Source organism: Urocitellus parryii, chromosome 1 (genome assembly GCF_045843805.1).
Source record: "Urocitellus parryii isolate mUroPar1 chromosome 1, mUroPar1.hap1, whole genome shotgun sequence".
In the NCBI taxonomy this organism is placed as follows: Eukaryota; Metazoa; Chordata; class Mammalia; order Rodentia; family Sciuridae; genus Urocitellus; species Urocitellus parryii.
In genome coordinates, this window is record NC_135531.1 from 261,236,386 (window position 1) to 261,257,901 (window position 21,516).

The 21,516-nt window shown below is 31.3% G+C and overlaps 1 protein-coding gene across 1 annotated transcript in view; it reads left to right on the forward strand.

The window, feature by feature from the left end:
* Spag16 (sperm associated antigen 16) overlaps positions 1 to 21,516 on the forward strand; it is a 917,689-nt gene that overhangs the window by 40,877 nt on the left and 855,296 nt on the right. The window contains exons 6-7 of the mRNA XM_077799366.1: positions 12,467 to 12,574; positions 20,302 to 20,419. Coding sequence (XP_077655492.1) covers positions 12,467 to 12,574; positions 20,302 to 20,419 — 226 coding nt within the window. The remainder of the gene's footprint in view (positions 1 to 12,466; positions 12,575 to 20,301; positions 20,420 to 21,516) is intronic.

Here is a 21,516-nt window from a genome sequence, read left to right on the forward strand (position 1 = left end):
ACTGACAGAGTAGAATGCAGAGTGTTGTGTAGGAGATGTTTAAATTTGCTATAAGTCACTTCCCTTTGTACTTGACAATCTTTTTATAGCTTGTAAAATTTTCTTCCACGAAGATAAGTTAATTTCTGAAATAATAATGAAATTCTAAAAAACAGAGTGGAAGAAAGGAGCTAGTTTGTTCTTAGTAGAATAATTTAGATATTTGAAAAATCCCCCAAAGGAATAATGTAAGCCATGGACTTAGGGATGATAGATTATCAGATGTAACAAATATACCATTTTGGGTAATGTTGAAAATGGGGTAGGCTATGCATGTGTAGGGATAGAAGACATATGAGACATCTTAGGATCTTCTGATTAATTTTTATGTGAACCTAAAACTGCTTCAGAAATATTATATTGACATGAGTGAAATTGATTAAATTGTATTTATATGTATAAATATGCTCTAATGAAACTCACCATTCTGTATGATCAAGATTGTTGCATGAAGAAAAATGAGAGAGAGAAAAATTAAATATCTATAATCTTACTCACCTGGCCAACTATTGTTTCCATTTTATTTATTTATTTTTTGGGGGTGCTGGATATTGAACTCAGGGCACTTGACCACTGAGCCATATCCCCAGCCCTATTTCGTATTTTCTTTTGGGGGAGGTTCTCACTGAGTTGCTTAGCTACCTTGCTTTTGCTGATGCTGGCTTTGAACTCTTCATCTACTGCCTAAATCTTCCAAGACACAGCCACTGTTTCCATTTTCTTAAACAGCTCTTTGAACTTTTCTCAGTGAATGTGCATATATATGTAAATACATTTATGTATGTATGCATATATATATATATATATGTGTGTGTGTGTGTGTGTGTGTGTGTGTGTGTGTGTGTGTGTGGGTAACTTTTAGATAAAGTTGGAATAATGCCTTATATTTTGTAACTTTTCATTCAATAAAAATGATAAACATATTTTTATGAACACAGATTTTATTCTAAAAACTTTAAAAAAATTTCTGAAAGGAAATCTTTTTTTTTTTTGTAATTTCCTGACAAATTTATGTACAGAGGAGAAACTTTTCAGAAGCCAAATTTTTCCACATTTTTTTCCTCCTAAAGTTAATGGAAGACAAGTAGTTTTGGGGAACAATAATAGATAGATAGTACTATTCTGGCAAAGAAATATGTGAATATGTTGACAGGGGAGAATTTACTCATGTGAGCCAATGTTATATAAAAAAATCATTGCTTACATATGGAAGAAAGCTCATTATTCATTCATTCATTTTGATTAAACATTTAAGATGAGGCTTTCTCTGTTCAAGAATCACATTTATGCTAAAACTACCTTATCATGACATATATTATAATTATATATTTTTAAGATATATGATAAATATTTAATGAAAAGAAACATGACTGAATTGCAAAATAAAGTAAGCATTTAAAGTAAGCTTCTACTTTTAAAATGTATTAGTACATGAAAAATAATTTCTATGATTATGTATTCAATTATTAGGAATGTATAGAAATGTTTTTGCCAGGTTTGTTTTTGCCCAGTATATATATTTTATATTATCTGTGGATGTGCTATGTAGAATTTTATATTTTATATAGTTTTGTATGAATGATTCACCAAAATATGTTTCTAGAACTATTATTCCCTCTATTGTTGGTTCCATATTTCATAAGTGGTCTACTCTTTGCTTGGACATTACAGCAGTTTTGAATAGGTACCTCGTGAGTATACTAGAAATTTGACAGAACATTTTCAACAGTGATGCCTCGCATACTGTTTTAATTCCTCATTTCCTTTGAATTATGGCTTGAGTTTGCTAGTTTTCTTTTGGAGAGATACAGACTCTTTATGTAGTGCGTTTTACCACTGTAGTATTAAATAATCATTGATTGCTGGATGTTTATTGAATACTGCATTTGAAAATAACAATCAAAATTATGTAAACTATCACTCATGCAAATTATTACTTTAATGTTAAAAGAAGCCATAATTAGAACAGTTGCCATTCAATTGACATTTTGCTTGTTTGCTAAAATATAAAATTATAATTTTTATTTCAGTGGTTCATGTTTATTCCTTAATTTTTATCTCATTCAGTATATTTAAAATCCTAACAAATTAGAAAATGAAAATATGTATTTGCTTTAATCTACCTGACATGGTAGATTTGAAGGAAAGCGGCTTGACTCTTAAAGATGTTTGTTACTTTGTTGAGTGAATATTAAGCATGATAAAGTACATCTCATTACTTTTGGTGAAGTAACCTGATACATTCTCAGAAAATGTAGAATGAAATTTTGTAAAAAGTTTCCCAAACTATGTCTTACCATGCTACAAGCTGCTCCAAATTGTAATGTTTCAACACCCAGGATTTTCAATTTGACATATGAGCATATTTTTCCAATAGCAGTTAGTGATAAATATGATTCTCTTGATGGAATTTGATCAATATTTGCCATTTTAGAATTGGGCTGTTTCTTAAGATAATTTTATAAGTACAATATTTTAGAAATATTTAATATTTAAAATGCAAAAAGAGTTAGTTTACAGATATGTCATATATTATCCTAGATTGTACTGGTAGCATTTAATGAACTATTAAGAAAACTGAATAGAAATTCATAGCTATAAATTTAGTATGCATCTGAGAGAGAGAGTAACCATAGAAAGAGTAATGAACATAACTACCTAGCTTCTAATATTCTGCCACTTATTAACTCAGTTTTCTTATTGTTAAACTGGGATTAATTATGGGTAACATTATTAAGTCCTAGAGAATGATGTGATAATTAAATGAGACAATCTATGTTAAAGAGCTGTGTGAAATTGCAAAGTGCTTTGAAATGTCACTTATTACTATCAATATCTCTAAAGGTTGTCATCCTTGGTTTTAAAAAAGTTGTCACATCATTAATATTTTTGAAGTTCAGCAATAATGGAGCATGGGAGAAGAAATAAAAGAGGAAATATTTCATGCTAAAATATCATTTGAATTTCTGTAATTGATTTGAGGGATTGTCCATGGTATAAGTATTCTCAATTTCTGAGCAATAGTGTTTCCCCTTATACTTGCTACAAATAAAAATTTTTACCTAAAATACTAAATTTGGGAAATAATTGTTGAGAAATGTTTTTTACAGTTTATTTAAGGAGAAAATTATTACTAGAAAAGATTTATTGTTATAGCAAAGGCAAAAGGATATTACATTTTGGATACTGGTAAGTTATAAGTGATATGTGATACCCTTTCTTGCAAAAGGAGAGTATAACTTCAGTTTCTAATGAAACATGGACTAATTGTTTTCTTAAATGCAGAAATCTAGGAGTAAAGTGATCAGCCTCACATATGCAGAGAATTAGTGATTGGATGAAAACTAGAAAATATAATTAGAATTCTAATATCTTTCACAATTAAGGCAATACTTCATAAACTTTATTTGAAAATTGATATACTAAAAGATTCAGATTAGTCTGAGGTCCATAAGTAACTACTTTGAATTTTAATTAGAAACCTGTTTGCTTGATCTTGTTGCCTAATTTCATTTACATTTTATGTCTTTTTCTTATAAGATAGACAATGTGCATAAACTGAGTTTGATAACTTCTGAAAGAGCCCATGTACTTGTTCTTTAACTTCCTGTAGTATGGCTTTCATATCACCTTTTCTCACATGGCTTTCTTGAACACTGAAGTACTCTTTGCTGATGAATATAGAAGTCTCTTTTCCTTTTTTGTGTTCTATTTTTTTCCCTATCTTCTCTCATCCTCTGTGGCAGCATGCTGTTCTGCCCCTCTTTCTACCTTTCAATAGGCTCCTTTTACTTTTCTTGCCTCCACATTGTTTATACTCTGTTAGTCCAATAAGATAACCACTGACCAACCACATGTAGATATCAACAAACTTAACAATTACCCATGGTAATTGCTAGGAAGAAAAGTAACATAGGCAAAAGAGACAGAGGTCAGTGGGGGTGCTTTTCCATGTAGGGTGGTGGAGGAAGTCCTCTTAGATATCTGAAGAGACTATGGGAGAAGGCCATGCGTAAATTGGGGAGATGGAGTTCTGGTCATGGTAAATAAAGGGAAGTGTAAAGAATATGTAGTTTGGGGTTGGGGTTGTGGCTCAGCGGTGGAGCACATGCCTAGCATTCGAGGCTCTGGTTTGATCCTCAACACCACATAAAGATAAATAAATAAAATAAAGGTATTGTGTCCAACTACAATTAAAAAAATAAATATTTTTTAAAAAGAATATGTGGTGGGGACAACTTACTTTGCTAGAAGAGAGTTAGCATGGTGGCCATATTGGTTTCACCAAGTGGGTTAGTAATAGGTGTCTTTGATAGAACTTTGCTTTTTTTTTTTTCTTTCTTTGAGTGGCATATGAAGCTAAGGAACGATTTTGAGTAGAATCATAATGTGAGCAGGCTTCTGCATGGAAAATAGACTAGGTAGAAGGACATTATGGAAACAGGGAGAACAGTATATTTGGCATAACCTTATGGATTGACTTAACTGGTTAACTGCATAGTAATAATTAAATCAGGCAAGCTTCATATGGGACAATTAGGTTCTTTCAAGGACAACACTTGCTGACATTAATCTCTGCATTATGCCCCCATGTAAACTTTGGTTCAGAACAGATGACTAATCAGGTATTGTGTCTAGAATAACACAACTACTTGATGTTTTGCCATTTATTAAAGAGAAGAATTTAATTATTATTCAGTTTCCTCATGTGTAAGTGGGTAGTATTTTCTACCTTTTGTGTAGTACAGTGTCTGTCACATAATAAGTACTCAATAACAGTTAAATCAGCATTCTGTGTTAGGGCACTTTTTCCTTTCATAACAATATAGTTTATGATTACATAGATAGACATTTTATTTATTTGTTCATTTTTTTTAGAGTCTTGTAAACTTGAGCTCAAAGATGGTGCTTGTTTTATCCATTATACTGTAACAAACATAATGCTTGGTATACAATATATATTGAGTGGATAAAATAGCATCACAATCATCATTATCTGCATTATCCTTGTAATTAGCCTTGGAAGCATAACACTGAATAAATAACCAAATGTGGCCTTTCCTATAGAAGTAAAGTCAAAATTTAATTACATATATTAAATTTTAAATTCTCAAAAATATACACCAATGAAATAGAATAGAGATCCTAGAAATAAATCCATGCTTATATGGTGAACTGATTTTCTGCAAGGGTACCAAGAATACACAATGGTTAAAGGACAGTCTGTTCAACAAGTCGTATTGGAAAAAGTGGATGTCTACATGCAAAAGAATGTATTCAAACCCTTGTCTTACACTCTACACAAAATAATCAACTTAAATGGATTAAAAGCTTGATTATAAGAACTGAACCATAAAACTTCTAGAAGAAAATAGGAAAGCTTTATGACACTGATAATTGGCAATGATTTTGGGTATGATACCAAAAGCACAGGCAAAAAAAAAATAAACAAACAAAAAACAAAAAAACTCAAAATAAACAAATGGGACAACATCAAACTGAAAACCTTCTATGCAGCAAAGAAATGACAAAATGAAAAGGCAACCTTTAGAATGGGAGGAAATATTTGCAAATCATATAGGTTTTAAGGAGTTCATTTACAAAATATATGAGAACTCAAAAAGCCTAATAATCCAATTGAAAAATAAATTAAGAACTTGAATAGACATTTCTCCAAAGATTTTATGTAACAAAAACCTGCTTGTTGCAGCCACTGTGGTCTCTATGCTAATCTGTCTCTTAGCAAACCAAGCTGTCCCCACCATATGTTCTTTTAAATTTTTTTTACTTGTTCTTTTTAGTTACACATGACAGAAGAATATATTTTGACATATAATGCATACATGGAGCACAACTTCCCATTCTTGTGGTTGTACATGATGTGGAATACCATATGTTCTTTATACTTCTCTTTACCCTTTCCAGAGTTCCATCTCCCCAAGTTTACACATGGCCTTCTCCCTCAGTCTCTTCAATGACCAACAGGGCATATGGAAAAAATGTTCAGTGTCACTAATCATCAGAGAAATGGGAATTGAAACCAAATGAGAAATTACCTCATATTTCTTAGGGTGGTTATTGTCATAAAACAAATTCCCCAAATAAAAGTATTGGTAAGGATACAGAAGAGTTAGAATCTTACACACTGTTGATGGGAATGCAAACTGTGTAGTTACCAATGGAAAATGGTATGGAAAATCCTCAAAAATGTAAAAATAGAACTACCTATATATTATCCAGCAATACCACTTATAGGCATTCATTCAAGAGAATGAAAATCAGTATCCATAAAGAGATTTCCACCCCCAGTATCACTCTTAACAACAGCATATATGTGAAAATGACCTAAATGTGCATTGACAGATAAATGGGTAAATACACATGGTATAATCATGCAGTGGAATATTATTTAGCCTTTAAAAAGAAGAAAATTCTGTAATATGTGACAGTATAAATGAACTTTGAAAATATTATACTAATTTATATGAGCTAATCACAGAAAAATCCTGTGTGATTCTACTTATATGCGGTTCCTAAAATAGTCAAATTCATAGAATCATAAAACAGAATGGTGGTTGCTAGGGGCTAAGGCTAATAGAGAATGTGTTTCTAATTAATGGTCATAAAGTTTCAGTCAAGCAAAATGAAGTATTTTTCACTTAAAAAATTATTAAAAGGGTGGATCTCATATTGTGATCTTATTACACAAATTAAAGTAAGCAATATATAATAATGCCTTTTTAAAAATAATTTTTTTGTCATTTATTTACTTTAAAATGTGGAAATATTAGCTTTATAATTTTGACAAACTCAATTACCACACATTTAAATAGTCTAGAAATTACTTTTGTGTCCCTTCACCATCATTTCTGGCCTAAAAATCACTGATGTTTTCTACATTGGATTGGATTTGCATGTTTGAGAACTTCAACAATGGAATCATAGAATGTTCTTTTGTGTGTTTGGCATCTTGTATTCAGCATAAAGTTTGTGCAATTAACCTATAACTTTTTCATGCATCAGTAGTTTGTTTCTTTTTATTAATGAGTAGTATTCTGCTGTATAATATATGTCACAATTTCCATAGGGCTGTTTCTGTTACTATGAATAAACCTTATATGAACATTTATGTACAAATCTTTCATGGAGATGTGTTTTCATTTCTTTTGAATTAAAACTTAGAATAGAATTTCTGGATCAATTGTGGATGTCGACCTTTGTAAGAAATTGCTAGTCCCTTTTCCAACAAGTTAGGCTATCTTTCTTAGTAGCATATCTTTCTTAGAATTATATGAGAATTTCAATTACTCTACACAGTCACCAACATGGAGTTTTGTTAGTATTTTAATTTTTAGCTATTTTAATGATTGTGTATTATCATCTTGTGAATTTTCTTTATAATAAGTGCTATTGAACAATTTTTTTTGTGATTATTGACCATATGTGTGCTTTGCTTTTGATGTGTTTAAGACTTTTGCTTATTTTTATAGGTTTGTTTTTCTCACCATTTAATTATAAGAATTCTTTGTATTTTCAATATACATGTCCTTTGTCAGAAAATTGTGAATATTATCTCTCAGGCCATGGCTTGCTTCTTCATTTTCTAAATGCCTCCTTTTGATGGACAGATGTTTTAAATTTAGATGAAATTTAATTGTATCTATTTTATTACATTGCTGTTAATATCCGGTCTAATATATACCTGCTTACCCTTAGGTTACAGAAGTATTCTTGTATACTTTCTTCTAAAACCTTTAAAGATTTAGAATTTTATTTCAGTCGCTAATTTTTGTATATAGTGTGAGGTAAAGAATTTCTTCTGGCACTTTTGTTGAAAATCAGTTGACCTTATAATGGCTGAGTCTGTTTCTAGACTATATTTTTCATTTATATATTTGCTTATCCTTATACCAACACCATGCTCTTAAATATTTTAGTTTTAATTCAGTCTTAAAGTCAGGTATTGTTAGTCTTCCACCTTTGTTCTTTTTCAATATAGTTTGACTCGTCTAGGTTCTTTGTATTTTCATAGAAACTTTAGAATTTCAAAAAATTGTGCCCTATATGTGTAATAAGAATTGTAATGCTTTCCACTGCTGTCGTGTAGTTAAAAAAATAAAAAAAATAAATAAATAAGAGAAACTTTAGAATTGCTTTACAAGTTTCCATAGAAAGACCTGGTGAGGTTAGAATTGAGATTGAGTTGAATATATAGTCTGCATGTGTATGTGTACACATATATTGAGAGGAGGAGGAGGATCAATAGATTCCCAAGGTTTAGTGTTCCCTTTACATGGCATATCCATTCATTTATTAAAGTTACCTTTAATGTTGTGTATTAATAAAAGAATAAATTTATGACTTTAACATTTAATTATTATCTATTTTTTCCTGTTGGATTGTGAACTCAATATAACAAAGACTGGGTCTTGTTTTCATTATGTCCCCAGGGCCTATCACTATGCCTAGCACATAGTAGGCACTTAAGTGACTATGTGTTGATAGTATTTAGCTCTGTAGTTAAGCTTTTAATAAATTTAGAATAGTTAATTGATCGTTTTTGCTGACTTCATAACATTTTTATGAAGTAGGCAACATTTTCTTTTCATGACAGAAATTTAAGCAACATTCCATCAAGTTAAGTCTTGACTCATTTAATGTACTATCTTTCTTTTTTGGGCTCTTACATTAAGAACATGTAATGTGGATCAGAAGGGTCTATTGAGAGCCCTGAAGATTTGGCAAGAAATAATACTGACTGAGATTATTAACTAAAAAATGGAAAAGTAAGACTTTGAAAATAAGGAAATATTGTGATTAACTTCTACCAGAAAATATAGGCAAGAAAAAAATTGAAATTAAATAGCAATTAACATTGAGAAAAAAATAGGTTCTTTACTAAAAGACCCTGCTTTCACTTACAAAATTGACTTCTATACAAGGTCAAAGAATGCACAGCTTTTATGAAGATCCATTTAATTTAATGACTTTCAGAAACAAACACTGTGAAAATAAAGATAATAATGTAGCCCATAAAATTTCATGCTTTAGTGTTTAGGTAATTGCTTGTTAAATTAAGGTATTTTTTTCTGGACATGGATATACCCCTTTCTTTTTTATTAAGATTATAATAAGAGGTTTCCTCTAATTTGGCTGAATTCTATTTGGCTGTTCAACAGTTATTCCAAATATTAATTTTAATGGGTTAAATTAATTCATTTAAGGCCCATTGAAGATAATGAAATATTGTGGTATTTGTATAATTATTGTTTTAAGAAATTACTTTGTTTCAAGATTGCACATAAGGAAAAAAGATAGCAAAGATGAAATATGTTGGTGCAATAAGAAAATTTTTGATTTATTTAGCCAAATGATAACAGAATAAATTTATTTTTAATTGATCATTCCAAAAGAATTAAACTATTCAGTTAATACAATGATTTCTCCAGGAATATTCATTTAAAAATTTTTAAGAGTATGCTTCTGAATCATATTCATATTATGTTGAATAACGGAATTTTATAGTAAGATAACAATATGTAGATCTTAATATTATATCCTTGAATTTTAGACTTTGACATGCTGGTTTCCTGGAATAGGGAGGTTAGATAGTCATCATATCATCTCCTTAAGACAAAGCATAACTGAATTATATACTTTATGAAATATAAATTCAAGTAGAATGTTTCACTGAATGACTTCATTGTATTTGAAATAGAATCTCAATGTTTGTTTCTGTGTTAATGAAAGTTTTTTTTTAAATACAAAGATGTTTTCCCATCTACTAATGTGGTGAAGAAATCCTATATACTTAAAATATTAGTTGCTTATGTGAATATTTACAATTATCCTTTAGTACAACTTTTATTTTCCTTTTATTAAGTAATTGGGTAGCAGGAAGGTCATAATAGGAGAAGCATCACCATGAAATGAATTTAAATTGTTTTACGGAGTAGACTTCATTTGTGCAGACAGAAAGCAAGTCCCTGAAAACCAATTTAATGGTCAGAAAAACTTTAAGGTCTAATACTTCAATCAATTCCTATGCTTTCCTTCCTGGGATGAGCACAAATAGGTTTCTAAATGTGTATTAAAAAAGGGAGTTGATGCAATGCACGTTGTGGTTCTGGTTAAGAAATATAGAGCATTATTTTTTACAAGTATTTTTTAACCTATTGTGGGTTTATATTATGGATAAAATAAATGAAATGTGTATTTATATAATTCATCAATCTATTGAAAATATTTTAGTGGACTTAAAGTAGATGTTCATTAAAGTTTAATTTACTTTTTAAAAAGATAGTGTTACTAATAATCATTAATCCTGATATTTTTAGTTCATTGGAGTAGATTTAACTAATTATTGCTATACCTCCTATTATAGGAATAATTATATCATTCTACTATACTAAACACTAGTGGTAATATGATGATGATTATGTGATCATGATTATGATGGTAACATTTATTAAATATTTATTATACACAAAGCCTTAAGCCATTTTACTGAATCATTCAGTTGAATATATGTACAAGTCCATTGTACAGCTATTTTGTAAACACTATACATAAGTTATATAGCTTCCCAAGGTCACATTGCTATGAAGAATTTTCAATATTGTGTATGGAATTATTATACTGTATTACTCTAATGAAGCAACTGGACCTGTGAGCTGATTATTTATGGAGACATAATATTTGATTTTTAACACCTGTTCTAAAACAAATGTAGTATCATTTTTGAGATAAACTCTCATTCAAGTTGACACTGTAGAGCTACGTTGTTTTCATATACCTATAAGGATATTCTTTAGAACACTTAAAATATGGGCTTGAAATCTGTGTTCTAGGATCTCATACATCATTCTTAATGCAGAGGTTTAAAACAACAACAACAACAGATTCATTGTTCTGTTTTGAAAACAATTTATTTATTCTCTAAACCTTTTCCCCAGGAAAGACCAACCATTTCTTTTTTCCATTCCCTCTTACAATCTCCTGCTCTTTATTTACTGCTCTCTAATTCATGGAGGTGTCAGAGAATTTCTTTCTGGTTTAGTTCATCTTCACTTTTAGGGAGGCTTTATGTGGCCTGAGCCACTTCCTCAGCATTCTTGACTCTTCTGGTCTCCTCAGTATTGTAGCTAAAGTCTTCCTTGTATCTTTAGTTGCTCTTAGTGGTAGTTTTATACCCTGCTTTAGGAGTAGGAGACCTCTACTTAGTATGGGGGAATGTGTGGGTTTTTTTATTATTATTATTTTTGTAGTTATAGACATGGATAGCTTGCCTTTATGTTTTTATTTTTTATTTATTTATGGTGCTGGGGATTGAACCCAGGGCCTTGTGCATATGAGGCAAGCACTTTACCAACTGAGCTATATCCCTAGTCCTTATTTGTTTATTTTTATGTCTTGCTAAAATCAAATCCAGTCCTCACACATACTAGGTAAGCGCTCTGCCACTGAGCTACAGCGCTGCAGCCTCAGCCCCAGAGATATGTGTTTTGCCCTTTCCTCAGGGGCCTATGTGTTTTGTGCCTTTCCCCAGCATCCACTAGTTATTGCCTGCATGACATCACCACATAAAGAAGCACTCTTTGGTCTCCCTGCCTGCCCCTAACACTCAATGGAGGCCTGCAGGAAAGAGTTTATAAGTGAGTTCAAATTTCCTAGCTATTTCAAATTGCCCTAACCCTCAGATGATATACTTGATACTTTAAACTTTCACCTGATTTCTGGTATTCTTTCTCCCTGTTGGCTATAGTTCATATTCATATCTTTTATGGAATTGGCTCACCTATATCTGGGTTTCATGATACTTGGTTGTTTTGTCACTTCAGCTCTCTGATAGGTTCAGAAAAATATTTTAATAAGCTCACCAATTATTTCTAATAATGGATCAACTGGTATATATTTCTTATGAGAATTAACTACAAATTAACAGAAGAAATTTTTTGTTTTTCAGAATTTATATGTTTTCTTTTCAGAAATAAATATAGTATATTCTCCTAATCCTCTATGTGTGGTTTAGAATTAAATTCCAAGGAGTTTTTATTTTATTCATAATTATTTTGAATTACTTTTTAAACTTTGTATTTCAAATATGTACACTGAACAAATTCTCTTTAAAAGTAGGTGGAATTTTATTTGAATGTATCTGGCAGCAAACTGTTAATTTTAATTTAGTTAAATGTGAGTGAGTCATATTTTTGAAACTATAAGTTTCATCCTTTCATCCTCTACCCCCTTTCACATTATTACATACAAAATATGTTGCATGTGATCATTCAGTGAGAATTATAGTGGACTCTTTATGGTTCAATTATCTCTTGAATTGCCCAAGGCTGAATTTGAACTGAAGACTTAACAGTTTTGCAGAAAGGAAGTAGGAATGATTTTTTAAATTATTATTATTAATGTTTTTCAGCAAGGCTAGAGAAGATCTTCTGAAAACTCAGAAAGAACGTGATTTTCATCGAATGCATCACAAGAGAATAGTCCAAGAAAAAAATAAATTAATTAATGACCTCAAAGGGTAAGCTGACCATATTTGTTGGCATATATATTAAAGTTATTAGTGTTAAGTAATTTGAATATGACAGAACCTTTTTGATAAAGTTATTCACTCAATATGTACTGAGCATATAGTATGTACCAAATACTATGTTATATGTTTAAAACTCAAGAATGAATAAATTTAGGCCTTTGCTGTCAAGGACTCCGGGCCCCTCTGCAGTGTATGATGGTTGTGATGGTTGATACAGTTGTTGCTGAATCAGCCAGGAGGGTAGTGATCTCAATGATACTAAAGTGTGAGAGGGATCAGGATATATTTTCAGAGGAACTAAATAGTGAAGTGTAAGTAAGAGTAAATACAGTGAGGGAGTGGAGGCAGCAGAGTGCTCTTGGTATATTCTGTGCAAAGGCAACAAGTCATGTAAGAGCATGCCATGCTTACCAAATTGTAAGCATAAAGAGCAAACTGCAGATGTGGCTTTTCAGGATAGGAGGGTATCCTAAATGACCTTGAATTTATGATGACACTTTCAGAAATTATTCTGAAGACATTATTTAGATTTACTTTTCCACACAACCTACTTTCCTTTCCATAAGAAACTAAAAATGGACTTTATAGTCTTAAACTTCTCTTTTGCTTGCTCTAGGGCCAGGCTATCTAATAGAACTTTATGTGATGATGTAAGTATCTGTACCCTGAAATACAATTGCCAGCTAAGTCTTTATATTTAAAATATATCATACTTGTTAAACATCCAACTATGTTTAAGGGAAACTCTATTATAATTAATTGCATAAAAGTTATCAATTTAGATTCTACCTTTGTTCATATTTTATTACTTCAGGTGAATAAAAAATACATATTACCTTGGGATACATCCATACTTGCTCTATACTCAGATGGCCTTTATTTCTTCATTTAATCATTAGGAATAATGTTTCCATTTTACCATCTGTTGAATCACTAGTGTGCTTTTCCTAAGTGCCTAGAACAAAACTTCAGTTATGCCGTAAGAGTCACATAAAAAAAATGAGTCATCAAAGTTAGTCACTTGGCTAAATTAGAATTTGAATTCTTTGTGTCATATTTTACCCGAATATTTCAATTGTATATCCATATTTCCTTTCATTTTCAATCATTAAAAGTGGAACTTTTTTGGTAAATTGTTCAGCTAATTTGATAATAACTTTTACAGTATTTCCCATTTAACATGAATTTTTTAAAAATTCTTTTAGTTATACATGGCAGTAGAGTCAATTTTGACATATTTATAAAAACATGGAATATATCTTATTCTAATTAGGATCCTAGTTTTATGGATATACATAATGTGGAGATAACACTGTGGTGTATTCATATATGTACATAGGAAAATTATGTCAGATTCATTCCACTGTGTTTTCTATTCCTATTCCCCATCCCTTCCCTTCATTCTTCTTTGTATAATCCACAGAACTTTTATTCTCCCCCAATTCCTTGTTTTGTGTTAGCATCCACGTATCAGAGAGAACATTGAATCTTTGGGTTTTAGGGATTGGCTTGTTTCATTTAGCATGATAGTCACTAAATTCATCCATTTACTGGCAGATGTCATAAAGTCATTTTACTTTATGGCTTTATATTATAGTAATATTCCACTATGTAGATATACCACATTTTCTTTATCCTGTCAACTGTGGAAGGGCACTGAAGTTAGTTCACTATTGTCAATTGAACTGTGATTAACACTGATATAGCCATGTCACTGTAGTATGCTAATTTTTAACTCTTTTGGGTATATACTGAGAAGTGGTACAACTGGGTCAAATGGTGGTTCCATTCCAGATTTTTTTAGGAATCTTCATATTGCTTTCCAGATGGTGGCTTAAATTTGCAGTCCTACCAGCAAAGTATGAGTGTACCTTTTCCCCCACATCCTTGCCAACATTTATTGTTGCTTATATACTTGATAACTGCCATTCTGACTGGAGTGAGGTAATACCAGACCTTAGATTATACTACAGAATCATAGTAACAAAAACAGCATTGTATTGGAACCAAAACAAGCATGAAGACCAGTGTAACAGAAGAGAAGACACAGAGATAAGCCCACATAAATACAGTTATCTCATACTAGACAAAGGCACCAAAAACATACACTGGTGAAAACATATCCTTTTCAAAAATGGTGCTTGGAAAACTGGAAATCCATATGTAGCAGAATGAAATTTAACCCCTATCGAACTGCACAAAACACAAAATGGATCAAAGACCTAGGCATTATACCAGAAATCCTCCATATACTATAAGACTCCTAAAGCTCAAGAAGTAAAATCAAAAATCAATAAATTGGATGGTATAAAACTAAAAAACTTTTTCACAGCAAAGGAAAGAAGAGGGTGAGAAGAGAGCCTATAGAATGGGAGAAAATCTTTGCCACCTGTACCTTAGATAAGGCATTTATTTCTAGGATATATAAAGAACTCAGAGCCTAACACCAAAAACCAACTAACCAACCAGCCAACCAAACAGAAACCCCCAAGCTAATCGATATATGGCCAAAGGGCTAAACAGACACTTCTCAAAAGAAGAAATATACACGTTCAATAAATACATGAAAATGTTCAACATCTCTAGCAATTTGAGAAATTCAAAATTCAAAATAAAACTACACTGAGATTTTATATGAATGTCTTATGATGTATGTATTTTGAGAATTATCATTATCAAATACAGAAATTGTAAACTAATTATGAAGTTCTATGGAACTTATAGAACATACATACTAATTGGACAGTTTCTCTGAATGTTGTTTGCATGTTATATGACAGTAGTGTTTTGTGTTGCTAATTTCTGAACAAAGTTTAATCAAGGCCACATTTCATAAATGAGTTAGATGCCTGTTTGAGTCAGCTTTGCATTGCTGTGACTAAAAGGCCTGATAAGAACAAGTTAGAGTAGGAAAAGTGAGTTTGGCTCATGGTTTAAAGGTTTAGTCTGGTTGGCCAATCCTATAGCTCTGGCCCTGAGGAGAATCAGAATATCATGGCAGAAGGGTGAGGTAGAGAAAAGCAACTCAGAACATGGCAATCAGGAAACAGAGCTCTGCTCACCAGGCACTAAATATAAACCCCAAAAGCACACCCCAGTCACCTACTTCTTCTAGCCACACCCTACGTGCCAATAGTTATACCTGCCTAGTAAATCCATATAAGTGAATTAATCAATCCACTGATTAAGTTAAAACTGTCATAACTTAATCATTTCACCTCTGAATATTCTTGCATTGTCTCACTTGTGAGTTTTTGGGGGACATCTTATATATAGGCCAAAACAATGCCAGAGTTAAATAAGGGGAGAGTTTGTCTTCAATATTTCTCACAAAGTATTTCTTTAACTGTCCATAAATTATAGCACACCTTCTTTTGGTATACAATTTTTGTACCTGAATATGTGTTTATAAATGTATACTGTTTTGGAGGTATATAATAAAGTACATATATGCTAAGCACATAAACACAAATGGAAAATGGAATTGTACATGCTACATAAATTTTTTATTTTTGCTTCTCTCTTTTATGAGTATGGTTGATTTAGCACACATTAAATGTGTAATAACTACTTCAATATTTAAGTTGTATTACTATCACGAATGAAGTATGATTTGGAAATCAATGAGTTTTATAAATAATTTAATGAAAATTGTATTGAATAAAATGAAGGCTACCATTTTAATATTTCAATAGAAAAAATAATGATACCCAATATGCTTTGGGTCATATCAGAATAATTACTATAGAACTAACCTTCCAAATGGTCCTAGAGTACAAAACTCGACAAAATATAGGAGTCAGTTGTTTTTAAGATATTAGAAAATCAGCAAAGCAGTACTTGTGATGTCTAAGAAAAGGGAAACATATGAACTGAGCAGTGTGATCATCCCAATTTCTTCCTGAATGCATTTTGTAGACCACAGTGTGAGAAGATAGAATACCAGCAGACACAGTGATCATTGCTGAGCTGAGGAAGCAGAGATCATAGTTCTTGATGGCAGAGGGAGCTGAAATTTTCAGACAATTATACACAAAAGGAAGGGTGTACATGAAAAGGAACTCAGGAAATATCTGTTATGGCTCTCTTTAGTTTTTGTAGAAATACAAGTGAAGAGAATCTGAAACCTGGCAGATCAGCTCTGGGGAAGCTGTGAACAAAGTAGAGATTTCAGAGGCTGGACAGTGCTGGAAGATGTAATAGATGCAAGAGTTCTGAACAGTTATAACAGATCCTTAATAAATATTCAGAATATTCAGTAAGACCTGTAATAAGCCATGCCATAGAAATAAGTTTAGACCAGTCCTAGAAAAGGCAGTATTTTAGACTTGCCCTAAGAAAATTTTAAAAGTAATGTGACAAGCTCTGAAAGGCTCAAGCTCAATCCTTAGAGAGTTTTTCAGGCAGATAAAGTTAATTTGCTTGAATTTTTGTCATCTTTTAGAGAGTTTTTCAGGCAGATAAAGTTAATTTGTCTAAAAGATGACAAAATTCAAACAAGTATGTGTATGTGCAATATAGAGTGAATAAATAGATAAATATATACCAGTGTATCTCTGTATAGAAAAATAGAAGCAGAAAATCATGTACTCTCAACAGTAAGAATTAGTATCAGAACCAGAGAGGACAGAAACAATAAAATTATCAGATAAGGACTTTAAAACAGCTGTTATGATATGCTTAGGGTTTTAAAGTAAATGATTATAATGTGTAAAGAGATGAGAAATTTCAACAGTGACATAAAACTATAAATGAAGAGCCAAGTGGAAATTCTAGAACTGAAGGGCATAATATTAGCTATGAACAATTCACAAATAGTTTGTATTGGCAGATTGGACATTGTCAACAAAATGATGAGTGAACATAAAAACAGGAAAATAGAAAATAATGAAGCTGAAGCATAAAGGAAAAAAGCTGTATAGTAATTATCAAAGCATCAAAAAGAAGAAACTGAAAAAATAACCTGTGGGTCATTATCAAGTGGTCCATGATGTTTGTATTTGGAATCCTAGAAGAGGAGTTGGACTTTCTGATTCTACTGCTAACTTACTTCAATTGCCAAGAATGAGTTCAAATTATTCACTCAGGAATGTTTAAATTGACCACTTGATGGATATTTGGACTAAATAAGCTAACTGTGAGCCATCCTTTAGCCAGGACTCCACCTAGTATCTTGTTTCTGTTGACTTCCATTCTAATAGAGGGATCATAATGTTCACTTTGGGTTTCTGGATATCAACAGAAACTTCCAACAGGTATAATCACTGAAGTAAATGGCCATAGACAATTTTGCAGAAGAACTGAGGCTATTATAAGGTGGAAAATTTCTTGAATGTTATGGAGTCCTTCTATACTGGCTACCAGGGCAGCTCAGGCATTTTACTTTGATGAGTGTTGGCACCCACTTCTTGAAATTCCTAAGGTGTGTCCTAGCAGTTAATTTATCCCATTCCCTGGAGTTCTTACTATGTGGTTAAGTCAGTTTTATAAAGAAAATGTTTCACAGTAAATGAATTATTGTTTGTCCAATCTTACATTCTAACCCTTTTTTTCAAGTACCTCAAACCAATGTGAGTGTTCTGGTTCCTGTCAGTGTATGCTGACTAATTCTTGTAGCATTTTAGATACAGAGTCTCTATCTTCTCTTGTCACAGTATCAGCTTGGCATTCAGGAGAGAAGGTAGGGGCACTTCCAGAGGGGTATCTATTAACCATGGGGAAGAGAGAAGCCTCTGTAGCATCTTGTACCACAGGTGAAGCATTCAGTTCATCCAGGAAAGGGGTGGGGGATACCTCTGTGAACCTATAGTGGCTGGGGAAAGGGACTAGAGAGTTCACATACTCTGGGAATCAATCCTGAGAACTGGGGAAAAAAATGGGGACATTTTATTTTAAATGGGTCCATTCATCAGGAAAACATATTAAATATTCATGAATCTAATACATGGAGCAAAATCTGATACAATTATAAGAAAAAAGTTATTTCTACATTTATAATTGGAGATTTTTAAGACTCTTTATAATTATTAGAAAATATAGACAAATTCTCTAAGTTTATAGAGTAGCACCATCAATCAATTAAACATAATTAATATTTCTAGAATTCTGTTTTGAACTTTTCAGGTGTACATGGAATATTTACCAAAATATATATTGAACAATAAATGAAGTCTCTTTAAATTTCAAAGGATTGAGTTGCACAAAGAATATTTTCTGACAAAAACCAAATTAAATTAGAAGTCAACAACAAAATGGTATCTAGAAGTTTCCAAAATATTTAGAAATTAATTAATGCACTTCAAGGAATCCATGAATCCAGGAAGGAAATTAGAAAATAATTTGAACTTCAAATAACCCATGAGTCAAAAAAGGAAATTGGAAAATATTGTGAACTGAGTGATCAAAAATGCAACAGATAAAAATTTGTGGAATGCAGCAAAAGCAGCTTAAACCTGATAGCTTTAAATGCCTGTATTAAAAAGGAGAAGTTTTATAATCAGTTATGTAATCTTTTTATGTCTTAAAAGCTTTTAAAAAAGAGCAAATTACATAGAAAAAATGAAATAAAAAATGGCTAAAATCAATAAAGTAGGAAATGGAGAAACTAAGACAAAACTGTAAAGTAAAATATTGGTTATTTGAAAGTACGTTAAAATTATAAATCACAGATAGGCTGATTATTACAAAACTGTTGGCAAAGATTAGCCAGGACCATCACATATTCCTGTTGGAAGTATAAATTACAACTCAGCAATTCAACTCCTAGATATTTATCTAAAAGAAATGAAGATCTGTGATCAAAAGTGTCTTGCATGACTTGGATAAAAATGTTCAGAGCAGCATTAGTTATGATATCCAAACTCAGATTTTCATCATCAGAATAATATATCAGAGAATGTAATACAAGGAAGTATACTCACAATAAAAAAGGAATGAAGTATAGGTACTGATATATAAGACAACAAGAAATCTAAAAGACATTATGCTGAGTGAAAGAAGCATTTCCAAAGAGAACATATTCTATGATACCAAATATATTAAGTCCAGAATTTTCTGAGATATTATAAATGTGGACTACATGAGTACACATAGTTCTCAAAACTCTTTGAACACTGACGATTTGTAAATTTTACCTCATGTACATTATACTTCAATTACAAATATTAATATTTTGTGGTCATTTTCAAATTAGATAGATTTTAATGATTTTATATCACATGTTCAGTAGTATTAACTTACATATCAAAATACTTTTATACTTAACATTGTCTTGTTTTCAAGACCATCCTTTGTTTTGGTATGAATGATACTTTCTGTTTATTCATCCATTGTTTGTGTCCCTAATTTTGTGAAAATTATTTCTGAATTGATTAAAGGAACTGTAGTTTCTTAAATCTGAAAGAATTGAAGCAATCTGCTGAGTATATACTTAAATACAACAAAAGGTGCTAATAGGAAATAGAAAACTAGTAAAGGCAAATGTGTTATTTTCCTCTCCTCCCTTATCTCACTCCTCACCCCCAGGTTTTTGCATTGAAATGGCTTGCTAAATAATACTTACTGTGCTTCTTGGCTCTAGTGTGTTGACCTTTATATAGTTAGTCATTTTATTCCTCCTTCAAAAAATAAAAGAAAATCAGTTCAGATGTTAGATGGGAATCATTTATTTAATTCTTTTACCCTTTAAGATGCAACAGTCCTTTTATTTTTTATAGGTTGAAGTTACATTATGCATCCTATGAACCAACTATAAGGGTGTTACATGAGAAGCACCATGCTTTACTGAAGGAGAAAATGCTGACCTCCTTGGAAAGAGACAGAGCTGTTGGACAGGTAAACAGACAATCAAAGCTACTTTGAAACAAGTTTTAATCATTATTTTAATCATTTTTTAAGTACAAGTAGAAACACTGATTTTGATTCTGAGGTAAATTTTAAAATTTTTTCACAAATTTTTATGTAAAAAATTCATTTGGAAATATTAAAAAAGTATTCTATCCATTTTAAAACCCATAATAATTATTATTAAATTAAATATTATTTAATTGTAACAAATTTACAGTAGATTATTAAGTTAGAAGAAATTACTTAGCTATTGTGGCTAGACTAATGGGTTCAAAGGCCACCTTTGACAATTATAAACATTGATCTTAGGCAAGAGACTCCTAGAGCTTAGATTTCATATATATAATATAGAGCCACAAAGCCCCATATTTTAAGGTTGTTGTGAAACATGTAAGATAATGAATGTAAACTCCCTGTAATTTCCCCCAAATGAATATTTGAAACTCCTAGATCCTGATTTGATTTGTTTTTATTTTTTGCTTGATGAATGACACCCTTTTTAATTTTTCCTGAAGAGTTTTTACACAGGCTTAGGCCTAGGGAAGAGGTGGGAAATCTTTGGCAGAGTAATCAAGGAAAAGAAAACAAAATATTTATAAACCACATATTTATTTTGTATATATGTATATATAAAGTTTACTACAGAATATAAACCTGCAATTGTACTTAACATTGATTTTTTATTATCTGGAATTTTTTATTTTGCCCAAACTCAGAAAATACAGAAGCTTGTGTGATGATAATACAATTCCTTTAATAATTTTATTGTAAAGGGACGTTTTATTCAAGTTTGTCTTTTGAGTGGAATCTTTAGCTACTAAAATGCAAAACCTCATTTGTTTTGGTGCCCTTTCTGCTTGAATTTTAATCTTCTGTCTTTGAATGTTTAGATTGCATGATAAATAATATTGAATGAAATGAGTTTTATAATTATTTAAATTTTATGGCATTATATTCAAACCCTTAGAATTTAATCTCCTTGCTCCTTTTCATCTAACCTGTAGCAAGTACCTGCACTACCACCAAGTTGTTTATTTCTACTTCTGCAACCTGTTCAGCTTTGATTCTGTCATTCATCTGCTCTG